Source organism: Corylus avellana, chromosome 3, assembly GCF_965113065.1.
Source record: "Corylus avellana chromosome 3, dhCorAvel1.hap1.2, whole genome shotgun sequence".
NCBI lineage: Eukaryota > Viridiplantae > Streptophyta > Magnoliopsida > Fagales > Betulaceae > Corylus > Corylus avellana.
In genome coordinates this window covers 4,200,328-4,218,468 of record NC_142492.1, presented here as the reverse complement: position 1 = coordinate 4,218,468, position 18,141 = coordinate 4,200,328, and the positions used below count along the sequence as shown (strand labels likewise).

Sequence of the window (18,141 nt, the reverse complement as noted above, 5' to 3'; positions counted from 1 at the left end):
AAATGAATACGTACCCCACAGGTCATCAATCGAGCAGATCAAGAGAGAGGACATAGCCTTATTACAAGCAACAAAAACATGAACAACAAAAACACAAGAAAATAGAAAGAAAAAAAAAAAAAAAAAAAAAAAAAAGTCAAGAAACAAACAGGAAAAAACTGGAAAAGAAATACAAGGAAAAAATAGACAAAAGCCAAAAAACCACAAAAATAGAAAGCGACGCCAGAAGAAAACAAGCCTCAGAGCGAGGCTGCCGGAAAGCGACGCAAGGAGGCGATGGACATGGATGGAGCCGGAGAGCCAATGGGAAGAGTGCGAGTCGACGTGGGTTTGATGGGGGACGGTAGATCGAGCTTAAACCAGTCCAATCTAAGATAAAGAGCAAGAATCGATCAAAATATACCCACTTCCCGACGGTAACATTCTGTAATATTTTTTAAGCATTTATACCTAAAAATAACTTAAATTTCGTAATTTCTAGACTTTCTCTCCGTACATCTACTGAAAGCATCACTTTAATGTTTACGAAGAGGACAATCAATTATGGAGAGACAGAAAAAAGGACACAAAAAAAACAAAGTTATAAAAAATAAAAAAATAAAAAAATAAAAAGAAGAAAGAGGCTGACTTATCAGTGATCATTGGCATTTTACTCTTGCCCAGCGAACCATATCTACCTCATTTACACGCTCTACACGTGGCGGTCAACCAGAGCCACACCATCACCATGACTCTTAAGCAGGTTTCCCGCTACAATGACATGAATAAAACGTCGAGCCAAGTCCTTAATTCGGCCTTCAGGGCCGCCACACGTGTCGTCCATCGAACGGACAGACGCGGTGATAGTCAAATATTACGGGTTGGACTTTTCGTGTATATATATACACGTATCATGGCATCAGTAGGGGTAGAAGTAGTAAGAAGTGATCAAATCATCCCAGCTAGCTAGTTCGATATTTATTTTGGGTCGTTGGATCATCATCAATCAAATCGTGGATCGATGGTTTGCTTTTGTTTCATGGTGGATCAGAAGAGGCGGTTGAGGAGCAGCAAGCCGGTGGCGGGGACGTGTTCCCGGTGCCGGGGAGGGGCGAGCGTCGGCGACATGATAACGTTGACACGGTTTTGCTATGTTCCAATTTATTGGACATCTTGGAAGGCAATCATATGTACTTTCTGTGGAGCTATTCTTAAATCCTATAGATGATCTCTCTTCCTTCTCTTCTTGAGTTTTGGAACCATATATATATATATAGTAAATTTGTAATCTGCCTTTTTACTTTAATTTCAGACTTAAGTTTTGGATTACTTTTTTTTATGTTCATAGCTAGCAATTATTATTATTTGCAAACAACGAGGGTTGAAAGAGGGTGGCATATATCCGAATGGGTTCCATATGAAAATAAGTTTGGCCATAGAATTGCATGTTTGTGACAACCGACGAGGACAGACGATTTGGTTAAGCTCCCAACCTGGGAATTAAACAGAGGATATGGCCGGAGTTTTGTTTGTGTTCATGTGTTTGAGATGATGTTATAAGTTGCGTATTGCAGATTTTGATCCAATTTTGTTAAACTGGAATACTGTTTTTGTAACTCTCTGTGTTTTCTTTTAGTTAACAGAAAGAAAAAAGATGAGTTCGAATAATGGCTTACGCTGGGAAAAGAGCGGCGTGGAGGAGAAAGGGGGAGATAAGCTTCAAAAGGTACACTAGATTTAACGGAAAAAATCTAATGAAAAGGATGATTTCGTAAATAAATAAATTTTGATATACTAAATTAAAAGTTTTTTTTTTTATAAATTATATTTATCTGTTGTTAAGATTTTTGAGATAAATAATGCTGGATATTATAATTTAATTATATAATTATTTAACTATTTGATGTGACATTTCATGTTAATCATTAATTTTTTATTTAATTAAATTAATATAAGAGTTAGTCGAGTGCGACGTCAATCTTATTAAATAAATATTATACATAATAATAGAACGTAAAATTTTTCTAGAAATAACACTCATGTCCAATGTGTTTGGGTTTACTGTTTAGTCCTTTCTCTGCTGGTAGTAATTAATGAATACCAGCTGGATTTACAAGTACTAGGAAAATAATATAACCTTTGATTTTCAATGAATGGAACTTAATTGCAGTTTGACTTTAATGGAAGTCTTAACCGTACGTGTGGCCGACAGTTCGTATACTCAATGAAATATATATTGTAGAGCATTTTAGGGAATCCTTGTACAAATAAAAAAAAACCCTCTTTTCCGAGAAATTTGTAGGGACAATGCCCCCACTCAGTGGCGGATTCGGACGAAATTGGGTGCCGCTAAAATATTTTTTTTGAAGGTGCTGAGTGGTGATTTGTATAAGTAGGAGAAAAAAAAAAAAAAATCTTTTTTTTGGGGGTGTCGTGTGGAACTTGGATAAAAAAATAGCACCCAAAAAAAAAAAAATTAAAAGCACGGCACCCCAAAGCCTCAAAAGTGGCTCCGCCACTGCCCCTACTCAATCTAAGGACCCACAAATTATTATTATTATTATTTTATTTAATATGGAAAAAGGGTTACAAGAGGTCGTACAATAAAAGAGAGGTGGGCGGCTCAACAACAAAGGAATAGGATCCTCTCCGATCAAGAGAATATCTAATTCATGGCTGAGATTTCTTTTTAGAAATCTTAGAGTCACAAATAGGACACATGTTCCACTACAAAAATAAAAAATAAAAATTTCAGATTAAAAAAAATAAATTAATAAAATAATAAGGGGTGGCTGCCACCTTATCTTGGCTATAGAGGGTGGCCAGACCACCCCATTTTAGATGGGGGTGGCTTGAGAGCCACCCCAATGGCCAGCCAGGGGTGGCCGGACCACCCCATGGCCCTTAAGGGTAGTCCAGCCACCCCCTAAACCTAGATCTAAAAAAAACCAACCCAAAGGGCTAAAAGAATTTTTTTTTTTTTCTTTTTTTTTTTAGATTTGGCACCCCCAAGGGCCAAGCCACCCCAAACTGGCGGTCTGGGATGCCTGAAGCCACCCCCAGCCCCAACTGGGGTGGTCCGGCCACCCTTTAATTTTTTATAATTTTTTTAAAAAAAATATATCATTTTTTTTTTATTAATGGGACATATGTTTTATTTATGGCCTCAAGATCTCTTTAAAGAGATCCTAACTATTAATTGGATACTCTCCAGTCCAAAATGGACGGGAGATGATGAATTCCAACAACAAAGCTCAAACAGTTAAAGTATTACTACAAGAAATACAAACACAAATAGTAGGCAATGGATCTATTAATAGTCCCAGATGAACCAAAAACGATCCGGGCCTCACCAAGGGCCGCATAAGGCAGTAGTAGCAAATGACAAGGGAGTACGGTGAGGAACCCCATGAGGTAATGACAACAACCACACTTTCTTGTTTGAGAGCATATATAAATACTTTAAAATTTTCTAAATTTAATTCTAAAACTCTATTTTAGTTAATTTAGCTATCTACTTTTTAAAATCACTAAATATTAAAATTTAGTTGAGAGGGAAAAAGATGAAATATGAAAGAGAAAGAACATTAAAAAATAAATAATTTTTACTTTTGTATTTTTTACGCTTAGAGAGCATTACTGACAAGAGTTAAATTTAACATTGCATAAAGGATTTGTTAAATGGTGTATTTTTGTTAAAATTTTAGAAAAAAAAAGCTAGAAGTAGAGAGTTCATCGTCAGAACTGTTAGCAATTTAAGTAAATAATGTAAGAGAATTTATATAAGACCCACATGTCTTAGTGGCCAAATATCTCAAAATTTATTTGAGCAAATGGGTTTAATTTATATGTGATTTCTTAGAGAGTCCTTTTTATCAAGATGTGGTGTAAAACCTTATTTTACAGTCTTCAATAGAAATTTAACACATCAGGTAAAAACACTAAATACAATAGAGATGAAAATATCGTATCTTTAATTTAAATCAATCTTATGGACTTTTTCATTCATTCGAATCCAACTCCCACCAACCACCACCGAACCTCCCACCCACCTCGACCTGATTGAAATTATTCTCAATTTTTTACATTATTTATTTAAATTACTAGCAATTCAACCAAGTAATTGCTGTGAATCGCAATCTCCTTCATGTCCCCTTGCCCAAATATGTAGGAGTAAGAGAATATTTCGAAATTCCCAATTAATATGGTTACTAACCGCCTTGCTGTGTAGCTAGCGTCTTTGGCAAGTGTGCTAACAACTTAACATGCTCAATTACGTGAAAGGTGTGCTGTCATGCTTTACGTGCTTTGGTTAACATGAGTCGTGATCGAAAATGTTTGGAGTATTATAGTTGTTCTTATAAAATTATTTATAATTAGTAAAATAATTAAGAATATAATTGACAACTCAATCATTAATTAATTAAATTACCAGCATGAAAAGGCTACATTAACTTCTTAGCCTTAATGTATTATGCTTTAAACTAGTTTGATATGTTATAAACATTTCGTCATTCATAGCAAAGAATAAAAAAAAAAAATCAATTTCACACTGATCATATTTTAATCCAACCATATAAGTATGACTAGACACCAAAGCTGCAACTCATTCGATCTTATACTCAACGGGATGTGTTTGATCTCATATTTGAGGTGTTGACTAGGGAGTATTAAGATATTTTAATAAAGTCTATAGGTCACCCTTTCTATAACTCGACCACAAATTTACAACTCATTCAATTTCGTACTTGATGAACTGCGTCCAGTCTCATGACATCATAAAATGTTATAGTTAGATAAATGAACTGATCTCTTTTTTTTTTTTTTTTTTTTTTCTTTTTATTCAATAATGGGACAAGGGTTACTTGGACAAACACAAATGAAATGGGGTGAGTTTCCCAACAATAAGATTCAAACGAAAAAGGCAATACAAAGATGATAATGAAAACAAACGGTAAACAACAGAATAAAAAAGGATTCGGGCCTCTCTAAGGGCCGTACAAATCAGTATACAAGGACAAAAGGGCTTCGTTAGAAGCCTCATGCGGTAAAGACAATTACCACCATTAAGTGTTTGTTGTAAAGGGAGCATTGCCAACAACCAAGCAAGATGAGGAAAACACCGATAAATGAACTGACCTGTATATTTGCTTTATATTTGCTTTATCCAGTGATTCCAGCCCAATGGATAAGGGGAAAGCTTACGAAATGAGTACGGGCTCGGGGCTCCAGTGAAGACCTTTGGTTTTCAGGTTCAATGCGGACAAATCTGGGCTTGGCCCAACTTATTTGATAGGCCTAATTTCACAACTATTATGCAGATTGGATAAAATACGGATTCCAATTCAAGACCATTTCCCTCGAATTATTTCAAATGTCTTAAAAAAAAATTAAATAAAAAATTATAAATTTATTTATTTAACTAATATTTACAAAATGGTTCAGTTCTTGAGCCTATAAATCATAAATTCAAAATGGTTTTTTTTCTCATATTAAGAGAGGTTATCCAAAATGGTGTGCGCTCGATTAGAACGAATGAAAAAGTTTATGCAATTGATTTGAAATAAAAATATGGTGTTTTTAATTTTCATCTCAACTGTATTTGATATTTTTATTTGGTATATCAAATTTCTATTGAAAACTGTAAAATGAGATTTTACGCCACATGTTTTTAGTCATAGGAAATTAAAGTTGTATTAAAGAAATAATTTGTATGCATAAAGAAATGATAGAAATTTCCTCAAAATTCTTCCAAGCCAGTTTGGAGGAAATTTCATCAAACCTAATCTAGTAAGTATTAAGTGTCATCTCTTGCATGTTTTCTTTAATATTATTGACAGTCGTTTATTGCCATTCTACTAATCTAAGAACCCAAACATTGATTTTTTAGAAACCTAAACACGTTGAATGACACTTCTCACTTATTAGAATATGTTGAAATTTGTGCCCATAAAGAAATATGTTGATTAAATTGTGTGTTAGGATATTTATTTATAATTTGTTGAAACTGTATATAGAGATGGGCGAATTAACCGTTTACTGCCTATCAACTGCGACCGAACCAACATTAATTGCCTACTGCCAGAAGTCGATTAAATATTTTTATATTAACGTTGGTTCGATTCATCGGAATAAATATATTTTTTGTCGGTTAATTTGGTTAACCGATAATAAGCAGAAGGTCAACGAAGAAATAAGAATGTTGGAAAAAAGCAAGTGTGGAAGTGGTGTGATACAAGGTTGGATATGAGCAGAACGATGACGTCAACCACGTGGCATGCAAATGCATGACAGTCGTGCATCCACACACACGTACGTGGTGTCCCTTTTGTCTCGCTTTCCATTTTCGGTCCCGGCCCTCACTCAAGGATGAGGATTTTCGGAGTTGCTAGCTTGCTCACTCCCCAGACGCACAAAATATCAGAGAAAGAAACTCAATTACAAAAAGGAGATAAATTTTCTACAAACAAGTTTATAAAAAAAACTTTAATGGCATGGCATAATTGGCATTATGAGAGTTTCTTTGAAGTTAGGAGCTACAATTTACTAGAGGCTTTCTTCGGCCCTATAAGGTTCACTCAAGCAAGAAGTATTAGAAAGGTAAACAAATGAATTCAGAAAGTTTTTCAAATTGATGTCCCAAGGGTTTTTAAATTAAAAATATGCAATTATTTCTTTCTTGTCTGCCACTTATGATCAGTCACGTAAGTTTAAAAAATTTTCTAGGTTCATTTATTTAGTTTCATAATACTTCTCTACTCAAGCTTAGCAATTTACTACCTTGACTGGAAGTCTAGAAGTATTCCAAATTTATCTTTTATATCAATACGATATAATATTTAAAAGGTTTATCATGGTTAAAAAGAATGAATCATACTAGTTCTCAATCGGACCTAAGAAAATATTTGTAGTTTTCACTGTCTAAATCACTCATGGGCTACTCTAACTCTAAGTCTCTAAGTGAATATGTATTATTATAATCATTTCCAAATAAAATAGTAACGGTTAGTCTATCAAATAATAAAATGAAAATAAGAGGCCTTTGTTAAAGAAGAAAGAGAGAGAAAGTGAGACGGCAGCAGGGCAAATTGGTCATTTACGTGTTCGTTTGGAAATATATAAGAAGTTTCGAAGGGAGTATAAATAATATTTAAATAGTAACTATATAAAATATATATATTTAAAAGGTTGACTTGAGACCAGAGAAGACAACACAGAGGGATTTCCTTGCTCGCTTGTCTTTCCAGAAAAGCAATCAAGAACGCGCCGCTCGGCTGTATTCACGGACTCAACGTGAATGACGGTGCCTTTGTCCCTTTCGACACAACGTTGACGTTAAAAACTAATTAAATTTAATATCATTTCTTTCTTCTTATTATTCATTTTTATTTATTTATTTTTCCCTTTGACTAATAGTTTTATTATTATTATTATTTTTTATTTTTTTTACATGTCCACACAAGATAAAGGAAAAAGAAGATTCGAACTAATGACCTCCACTTCATGAGGCGTGGTCTACAATCAATTAAGCTACTCTTTGAGGACCTTTGGTTAATAGTTGATTACACTGTTATAAATCTTAGAGCCGGTTTGGAATTGTGTTTGAGAAATATAACTTTTAAATCAAAAATAGCTTTTAAACAAAAGCTTCATTTTTAAGTTTTTGCCAAAAGTGTTTTTTTGGTCATTTTTAGGCTTTTTGGAATATTAAAAGTGCTTTTAATTCTTTTACCAAACGAGTACTTTTTCTTCAAATTAACTTTTTAAGTGTTAAAATCACTTTTAGACCTCTCAAACGCAATCTCAAACAGGCCCTTAGAACATTAATATTCAAACTACCAAATTTGTGAAAAGTAGAAGATTTTGGTTATTTTTGTGCGTGGATGGAAGTGAAAGCTTAATTACGTGTGGAGTTAGTAATTTTAATTATTTTACCAAACGAATACTTTTTTCATCAAATGAACTTTTTAAATGTTAAAAGCACTTTTAGACATCTTAAACGCAATCTCAAACAGACCCTTAGAACATTAATATTCAAACTACCAAATTTGTGAAAAGTTGAGATTTCTGTTATTTTTGTGAGTGGATGGAAGTGGAAGCTTAATTACGTGTGGAGTTAGTAATTAAAGTTTGGAGAAGTAGTTGTACTTGTACTTTGAACTTGTTGAAGTGCTCTGGAAGCAAATCACGGGCAAACCCATCGGATGTAAGATTATGAACATAATAACGCCTCGGTTTTATATTAGAAAAATTAGTAGTTTATATAGAGCAAGTGATTTATAAAAAATATTATGAGTGCTAAGTTTCACATTACTTACTTGTTATATGAAGCTATGCTTTATAAGTGAACATACGGAAGCTCCAAATTGACTAGATATTTTGAAGGTAATAATGTAAATGTGACTATTTTTTTTTTTTTTATTATTATTATTATTTTTTTTCGGATTGTTACAAATGGTATCAGATCTACTTAGTGATGCTATGTGGTACTGTCAGCACCGCATGATGTGACATTGATGAGGACCTTAATTAGGGGTTTAAGGGTTATAACACTTTGGTTTCATATTAAAAAGATGAGTAGCCCATAGAGAAAAATTATGGTTTATAAAGATATTGATGTGTGTTAAGTCTTACACTGCTTATTTACTCTGTGAGACTGTACATTATAAGTAAATTGACTCGTCCTTTTAAAGTGATAGTACAGATGTAACTAGTTTTTTTTTTTTTTTTTTTTTTTTTTTTTTGAATCATTACAAATGATATTAAAGTCACCTAGCAATGTTTTGTAAGTGGTACTGTCATAACCACATGACTTCGCCATCACAAGGATGTTAGGGGTTAAAGAGGAAAATTTGTAACACTCTAGTCCCATATTTGAAAAATAAGTAGTTCATATAAATCTAATGGTTTATAAAGACACTTATATGTGATAAGTCCCACATTACTTATTTATTAAGTGAAACCTATCTTTTATAAGTGATTTTAAAGAAGCTCAATTGACTAGTATTTTGGAGTAATAACGCAGACGTGACTAACAAAACTACAATTTTAACAACGTTTAAGTACAATTTTAAAAATCACTTTTTTTTTTTAAATTGTACTATTTAAATCACATAACCAATCAAGCCCTACATGGTGGATGCGTTGTCATGAAAGAAATGAGGTCCGTCAACGGTGGGGTCGTCCACCAGTTGTTAGGTGATGATGAGGAATGAGCTGGAAGGGACCGCCGTCGGCCTTGGGTGGGTTTAGGCCCCAATTTGGAAATCGGTTCGGGCCCCATACCATATGCAAATAATAAAGGGGAACCCTTTCGATCTAAAGGAATATGTACTCATTTTACAGGGTACCCGCCCTTCAGGTTTAGGAACCAAACCCAACCTTAATTGCTTTACGCGTACAAATAGCAACATACCTCAGCCGCCTCGGGTAATTCATGGACCCGCATGTTAGGCATAAGGTGAAAAGACCAATTTTATATATATATATATATATATATATTAGTGAATTATAATTGATGAATGACTCATTTAATTAAATGAATAAGATTAAAATTAACCTATATAGTCTTATATTCATATCTTAATGCATGTTTATTTGTGTGTTAGAGAGGCCTAAAAGTACGTTTAACACTCAAAAAGCCTGTTTGAAAAAAAAAATACACATTAGATCCAAAAAACTTAAAAATGACCAAAACTCAAAAGCTTAAAAATAAAAATTTTGTTACCAAAAAAAAAAAAAAAAAAAAAAACTTTATAATTTATAAGCTCTATTTTTCAAACCAGACCCTAGTAATCTTCTGGTGGTTGATTTCTTCCGCAAATTGCAAAGGAAAGTCTTGGTCCACAACCATGTTTCCGTGAATGTGCTGTCTCTTGCATGTCCATAATCGTGGGTTAGTTGATTAGAAATATCCAGCTTATATATTAGTCTACGTGCCTTAAAAAAAAAGAAAAAAAAAAAGAAAAAGAAAACTAAGCGTTATGATTATTCATTACTCAAAAAGTAAATATTAAGAGACTAAAAGAAGTCGATGATTTTGATCTAAACTAGAAAAAACCTTAAAATAGACAGTGATGAGGACGTTCGTGGTCGTGTCCATGTGCTCGAATGCGGCGGATTGGAGGAAATGTATATCATACACATGGTCATGTCGATGTCAATTGCAACGGTTATCTCGCACCGATTCCGTCACTGCTCAGCCCATGTAACCGTGCCACTTAACGCCGTTACAATTGTGTTAGCATCTTCTTTAAACTAGGTTAATTTGCATTTTCCATATTTTTGGGTGTTGAATTTTTTTAATTATTTATTTATTTTATTTTGACAAGTTTCACATGAGGAAAGGGAAAAGAGATTCGAACTAGTGACCTCCGATTCATGAGGCGTGGTTTATAGCCGATTGAGTTACCTCTTGAAGATTTTGAGTGTTGAATTAATTTTAGAAGAATTTACATTTTTTATTATTTAAATGAAGTAGAAAAATATTTAATGCTTTTTAAGAAGTGGCTAATTAAAATAACAAAAATCCAACATTCATTCAAATAAAAGAAGTTACAGAGACGGAAAGAACAGAAATCAAATACAAGCTTCTCAAAAATACCCAATTCGGATAGATCACTAGTACCTCAATGAACTGAAAGGTGATTATAAATGGAAATGTCACTTGGGAATGCAGCTGTTGAAGACCACAGCGCATTATGATGGGTAAAACCATCTGGAGTAAGAATACCATTAAAAACTTAAATTTAAATAAGCTTCCAAAAAAATTGTGAAGATTAACTAGAAAGAGAACAAAGAAAAAAAAGGTTATCCTTGCATACCGAGAGTCTGAAACCCAACTAGTTCATGTTATCTTTAAAAACCTAATCGAGACGAGTTATTAAATTTTTTAATTAATGCTCTTTGAAGAGTAATACCAAATTAGTTGCGGATTCAAGGAAATAACTACTCTCGAACTACCTTACTACAAAGTTGTCCTATTTCACAGCAAAACTTTTTTTAATTCAAAAGAAGACTGGATTATTTCACGTTTTACATTTAATTTACTTGTCAGGTTTATTATACATTTGATTGTACTGTCTACAGTAAGATATGTAGCTGTTTCCAAGTTTTCAAACAGATCTAAACAGAGATTTTTTTAAAGTATTTTTATATTTTTTCTTTGAAAAATTATTTTGATTTGACGTAAAGTTGATACTAATTTTTTGTTTTGAGTTACTATTGGTAATGGTGGTTTAGTGGCCTCAAATAAAATTTTAAAGTGTTCGGATATGTATTAGGAGTGAGAGTATAACTTCCAAAATGAAAATCTTTAATTCTATTAGTATTAGATTGATACCCATAATAAAGTTAGGTCATGTTATAATTCAGTTGGACTTGAGAGAACGCCTACAATTATCATTGTTTAAACCCATTCTGTGTGGCTCTTAGTGGGTATGTGTTGCTATAGTCATGTCTAGGTAGAATAACTATAATTTTGTCTACCGCGCTTGCCTTTCTAGTACAAAAAAAAAAAAAAAAAAAAAAAAAAAAAAATTGTGTTTTGAGTTGTTTGATAATTTTTTGTTTTAAAAACAGAAAACAAATGAGAGAATGAAAAAGCTTTAACAATTAAAGTCATAGCTTTTGATAAAAATTTCAAGTATGACTCATCCCTAACAATTGATTTGCAAGGAGGAGGTGTCCAATAATTTATATAAACATATTTAAGATTGTATTTAAGTAATGTGGGACATTTAGAATTGTAACATACTGACACGCTTTGTAGTCGACGTCCACGACGACCTACTCTATCAATATTGATTTGACGATAACTCTTCCTCTTTAAGCGGCTTTACTGATTTATTGGTATTTAATAATTTAACACGATATTCATATATAGTATCAAGATATTTTTAATCTAACCTATAGGTTGTCTCCTTAGTAACTTGGCCATAAAGTTGCGACCAATTCAATCTTATACTTCACAAGTTGCATCCGATCGCATAGTACCCATGCCTGATGTGGTAGTTAGCTCAAGGAAATAAGAAAAAAAAAATGAGAATAATGCAAATAGGAAAAAATAATTGGCTGTCTACCACATCAACAAAACATTGGTTCATTGATATCCAATAATACAAATAGGAAAAAAAATAAAAATGCAAAGTAGCACTACACAATTTTTAGGGAATCATTCATATTCATTCATTGAAAAAATATAAAAATCATTCATATTCATTTATTGAAAAAATATCAAAAGCATAAAGCTCTTATATCAGAGAGCATAAAGCTCTGATAAATTATATCCAAATCTATGAGGTTGCAACGTCATAGAGACAAACATAAAATTTTTACAATCAAGTCATATCTCTGACTTAAACATTCGCTAATCCATGTCTAAATTTTAGTTATAAAATATATCTGTTCCATGCAGACTCAATTTAATGAATAAGTAGCCCATATTCTCAACTTTTATTTTTTCGGTCATGGGAGTAAAACCCTCACACCGAAATATTCCTTGACTCAAAGGCCAAGATAAAAACATTCATTCCAAAGATCGCTCATAAAAATAGATATAATTAAGGATAAGTCAAACCCTTATTTAAAAAAAAAAAAAAACTAAATAAAAAAAGTCAGCAAATACCTACAACAACCGGGACGAGGGAGGGAAGTGCACTAGTCAGCGCGTGGTGGAAGAGATGGAGTTGTTTTATGCTGATGGGTAGCTGAGGAGCCGGGGAGCACGGTGGGCCAGCGCGTGGCTAAGCGAAACTGGTTGAAGAAATTAAATCTATATTTGAAAAACTAGATCTAAAACTCAACGAATTTCGGGAGGGCGAAGAGCGGCGCAGCGCGATGGAGGGCAGACGAAGGCAGCACAACTTAAGTAAAGGGATGGCCGGAGCAATTAGACTAGTTGAAAAAACCAAAAAAAAAAAAAAAATTGAAATAAAGAAAGAAAAAAAACAAGAAGGAGAGGGAGAGGAAAGAAGAGGGGAGTAGGGGGGAGGGGAAATGAGGAGGCAGCAAGAGATGTGATAAAATAATTTTTTTTTTTTGTAAGTGTGATAAAATAATTTTGAGTCCATAAAGAATTATTTCTTATTACCCCAAGAAATTGAAGAATTTGAGAATACTGAAACAATTTATTGGTCAGTCATCTTCAAGAACTATTTGTGTAAGGTTTTCATAAGAAATTCCCAAATGTTTTTGTTTGCATTTTGAGAAAATAGGAATAAATATGTCAATTAGTGTTTTGAATTGTATGTTAATATATTTTTTTTTGCTCGTTTGAAAAAAACAAAAAACCTTAAAAAAACGAGTTTATTATGTGTTTCTAATATTTCCTTAGGATATGTAAAATAATTTTTGAAGTTTAACTTGTATAGAAAATGAGTGATATTGGAAAATGGTGAGCAACTTCCGAAAATCTTTGACTGGTTTGGCAAACTCCAGCAGCTTTTGATTGTTCTAAGTGAACTCTGGTAGCGGTCACAGCTTCTGATCGTGGCGAGACGAACTCCAACGAATTGAGTTTAAACTACAAAAAACTATATATATATATATATATATATATATATAGTTTAAGCAAAAATCCACAAGCGAGTAACGCCATTGAATGGCTTTTAAACTAGGGCACCAAACAGTCGCTACAAGCACCGAACTCCGTCAATTCACGCCGTCAACTCCACCTCCTATGCCTACCAGTTCTCAAAGCCGCGTAGAAGCGGGTCCCAGTGATGTTTGGCCCCAGCGAAGCAATCTGAGCCGGAAACAGGTATACTATATACAATTGTATTCTTTTCTTTCTCTTCTTATATTGTTGCTAGCCTCGAAAAGAGAAAAGGGAAATTCTTTTAAATATTTGTAAGTCTTTAACAAAATAATAAAATAATAAAGCACAGTAGTAACTTTCGTGGCGTTTTCTGTTATATTATTCCAATCTTTCCAGAGATTCTGAGTATCAAAATCAAACTACAAAATCCTTAGAAAACAGCTGGTTTTATGGGACTGTTGTGAGCTTGAAGTTCCATATCCTTTTGCTTCTTCTTCTTCTTCTTGTGGGGTCCTCTTCTTACTGCAAATGACAGTCTAATCTACAGCCTGGAAAAGGTGTTGGCAGCTCACTAAAAAGCTCCGCTTGATGGGCATTCATGGTGGGATTCCTGTAATATCCGCTGGGTTATTCTCTTCGCTCCATACCCATTTTATTCTTTATTGATGCTTTGCATTCTGCTCTCTGAATGAGGTAATGGTCTAAATTTGTCTGTTTATATCTACCAGAGAGCTTCTGGCTTATTTGAGCTTGGTCTATGTTTGAGCAAAGCTTGTGTTTTTGTATCATTTTGTATCGTTAACATATATCAATACTTCATTTGTTCCTTGTCATAGAGGGTCCCTTGGTTATACATTGAGTTAGATAGATCTGGACCTGCTGAAGCTGGGTTTGTAGCATTTGGGACTGTATAGCTTTATTTGCGGTATATTTGAGGTATTTGGGAATTGGGTTTTCTCAGATCTTAGTGGATTGGAAGATAGGTTGTCTTATAAGTTTTGAATTTGGTTGTACGAGATAGGCGTCCTTTTGGTTTATTAGGCTTTTAGGATCTGAGATCTTAGAAATGGTGAAGATGAAAGCAGTGAAGTTGGTGCCTCTGATTCTGGCTATTGTTCTGTTTATGGGTCATGGATCATGTGCCTCATTCACTCCTGTTGACAACTACTTAATTGCTTGCGGTTCTTCAAAAAGTTTCACCTTCCAAGATCGAACTTTTGTTCCTGATTCCGACCATTCTTCACTTGTCCTAAAAACTGGCAATTCTAGTGTTTCTAGTTCCAATTCTAGTGTTCCATCCCCCATCTACCAATCTGCTCGAATTTTCGTGGGCATGGGTTCTTATAAATTTAAAATTGAGCAAGAAGGCCGGCATTGGGTCCGCCTCTACTTTTACCCTCTTCCAAAATCAGGCCAAAACTTGAACTCTGCCTCAATGTCCATCATCACTGATAATATTGTGCTCTTGAACAACTTCACATTCAAGAACTACAATGGTTCTTATATGTTTAAGGAATACGCAATCAATGTGACTTCAGATACCTTGACCCTCACTTTCATTCCTTCCAACAATTCATTTGCATTTATCAATGCAATTGAAGTTGTCTCTATCCCAGATTTGGTGCTCCCTGACCAGGCATTGGCTGTAAATCCATCTTCTACTGTTAGTGGTCTGTCTGAACTTGCCCTTGAAACCGTTTACCGGCTAAATATGGGCGGTCCTCTGCTCACAGCTCAAAATGATACCCTTGGAAGGACTTGGGAGAATGATGTGAAGTACCTCCATGTGAACAGTTCTGCAGCGAATGTCTCAGTCAGCCCTTCAAACATAAAATATCCAGCTGGTGTCACCCCTGAAGTAGCACCGAATTTGGTGTATGCCACTGCTGAAATGATGGAGGATCCTAATGTAGCCATTGTGAACTTCAACATAACTTGGGTCTTCTCTGTTGATCCAAGCTTTATGTATCTTGTTCGGGTGCATTTCTGTGATATTGTGAGCAAGTCTCTAAACAGTCTAGTTTTCAATCTCTTCATAAATTCCGATATTGCTCTTGGGAGTCTTGATCTATCTTCCCTTACTACTGACTTGAATATTCCATACTATAGAGACTTTGTTTCCAACTCCTCGGCGGGTTCAAATACTTTGACTGTTAGTGTTGGTCCGGATATTATGGCTGATACCAGAAATGCAATTATGAATGGGCTGGAGATTATGAAAATCAGCAATAAAGCTGGGAGCTTGGATGGCCTTTTGTCTGTTGAGAGTTTCCTTCCTAGTTCACCCTCAAAGAAGATCAGTATAGGTATCATAGTTGGTTCTATCGTAGGAGCTGTAGCTGTCATGGCACTAATTGTTTTGTGTTGTTGTTGCCTGGTGGCCCACAAGTCCAAGACTCCTCAACAAGGGCATCCATGGCTTCCTTTGCCCTTATATGGAAATTCTCAGACCATGACAAAGATGTCCACAACTTCCCAAAAGAGTGCAACAGCTAGCTGCATTTCATTATCTTCCACCAGTCTTGGTCGGCTCTTCATGTTCCAAGAAATCCTGGATGCAACGAACAAGTTTGATGAGCGTCTACTTCTTGGGGTAGGTGGCTTTGGGAGGGTTTACAAGGGAACCCTAGAGGATGGGACAAAAGTAGCTGTTAAGAGAGGAAACCCCAGATCTGAACAGGGTATTGCTGAATTCCGAACCGAGATTGAGATGTTATCCAAGCTCCGCCATCGCCACCTTGTGTCTCTTATTGGCTATTGTGATGAAAGGTCAGAAATGATTCTGGTCTATGAATACATGGCTAATGGACCCCTCAGAAGCCATTTGTACGGAACAGATCTTCCATCTCTACCATGGAAGCAACGGCTTGAAATTTGCATTGGTGCTGCAAGGGGGCTCCATTATCTCCACACTGGTGCAGCTCAAAGCATAATTCACCGAGACGTGAAGACAACCAACATTCTCTTGGACGAGAACTTTGTGGCCAAAGTTGCTGATTTTGGCCTCTCAAAAACAGGTCCAGCTATAGATCAGACCCATGTGAGTACAGCAGTTAAAGGAAGTTTTGGTTACCTTGACCCTGAATACTTTAGAAGGCAACAGCTTACAGAAAAATCAGATGTGTATTCATTCGGAGTAGTTCTAATGGAAGTTCTCTGCACAAGGCCGGCTTTAAACCCTGTACTCCCTAGAGAGCAAGTCAACATAGCAGAATGGGCGATGAGCTGGCAAAAGAAGGGCATGCTGGATCATATCATGGACCCAAATCTGGTCGGGAAGGTGAATCCGGCTTCTCTAAAGAAGTTTGGGGAGACGGCTGAGAAGTGCCTGGCCGAGCATGGGGTGGACAGGCCATCAATGGGAGATGTCTTGTGGAATCTTGAATACGCACTTCAGCTTGAGGAGACCTCATCTGCACTCATGGAACCTGAAGATAACAGCACAAACCACATTCCAGGAATCCCATTGACCCCACTTGAACCATTTGATAACAGCGTAAGTATGGTTGACGGGGTGAACTCCGGTACAGATGATGATGGAGAAGATGCTGCCACAAGTGCTGTATTCTCTCAGTTAGTAAATCCTCGTGGAAGATGAGAAGTAAAAGACTTCCATTTATTCTGATCTTGTCCACCAGATGTCCTGTGAAAGGTATTGGCAAATGGTCATCTTGGCGAGGAGAGTACTTGAAAAAGACCCTGAGTGAATGATTGAAGCTTACTTCCTAGTTTCATTGTTTCTTTTTACCTCAATTTTTCTTCCATAATTTATAATTTATTTAGCTTGTAATATAGTTGAGTGGTGGGTACTGATTGATCCATCAGAAATTGCATGTTAGGTACCATAAAAAGTGTATTGTTGTATTGGTATAAATCTATATGGGTTTCTTTTTCACACAAGTTTATATAAATTGTATTTGCATTTATGACTTTGATGTTCACAAAAATGAGTAAAGAAAAATAAGGGTTTTGATCTCTCTTGTCAAATTGACTTGCCATGTTTTATTAAAGCTCGTTTACTTCATGTTTCTAATTTGCAGCTCTACCATTTGAGTCCTGCACTTACCAGGGACTCATTACAGGGGGAAATAAGATTTCCAGGAGCTTCTTATTTCTAAAATGGCGTGTAACCTATCTGGAAAGTTCAAGCACTCGTGGTGTGAAATCAAAGCACCTGGAGCATGCATTCTCATTGGGCTAGCCAATGGTTATTTTGGCTAGCCCTGCAATAAAATTGGCTTAAAAATTACCTCCATGCAAATGCCTCGATGATACAGTGCTCGACAAATTCTCAATATTGCTCATTTTCATTTTCATAAGTGTCGTTGATAATACCTGTCTTTGAACTTAAATATGAAGATGACACTTTTCCCCATCTTCGCCAATAATTTTAACGAAAAACACATCAACATCTCTAAAAAAGCAACGCCTGCCCCCATTTGCCTCTTAATGTGTCCTATTCAGCTGCTTTTAATACTTGATAGTGGCATTACTACTTTTAATCCATATTAGCACCACATTGGTTTAAAAAAACTTTATAAAAAAAGTTGGGAGCCACCTCCTAACGGGTGATTTAACCATTAAGGGTGGTTCAATTATTCTATTGTTAAGTGTTCTCTACTTAT

At 35.0% G+C, this 18,141-nt stretch overlaps 2 protein-coding genes across 2 annotated transcripts; both read left to right on the top strand.

Moving 5' to 3' along the window:
* The first annotated feature begins 698 nt into the window (after window positions 1-698).
* Window positions 699-1,308, top strand: LOC148586705 (uncharacterized). The gene has a single exon (XM_088514846.1). It carries the CDS (start codon window positions 1,001-1,003, stop codon window positions 1,205-1,207), a length of 207 nt encoding a protein of 68 aa, XP_088370972.1. The 5' UTR covers window positions 699-1,000; the 3' UTR covers window positions 1,208-1,308.
* Window positions 1,309-13,873: 12,565 nt separating this feature from the next.
* Window positions 13,874-17,491, top strand: THE1 (protein kinase family protein). Its single transcript, XM_059586316.2, has one exon. The coding sequence runs from the start codon at window positions 14,583-14,585 to the stop codon at window positions 17,112-17,114; it is 2,532 nt and encodes an 843-aa protein (XP_059442299.2). The 5' UTR covers window positions 13,874-14,582; the 3' UTR covers window positions 17,115-17,491.
* The last annotated feature ends 650 nt before the right edge of the window (window positions 17,492-18,141 follow it).

What these genes read in the sequence shown, in the direction of transcription:
- LOC148586705 (XM_088514846.1), top strand. Translation starts at nt 1,001, where the DNA reads ATGGTTTGCTTTTGTTTCATGGTGGATCAGAAGAGGCGGTTGAGGAGC.
- THE1 (XM_059586316.2), top strand. Translation starts at nt 14,583, where the DNA reads ATGGTGAAGATGAAAGCAGTGAAGTTGGTGCCTCTGATTCTGGCTATT.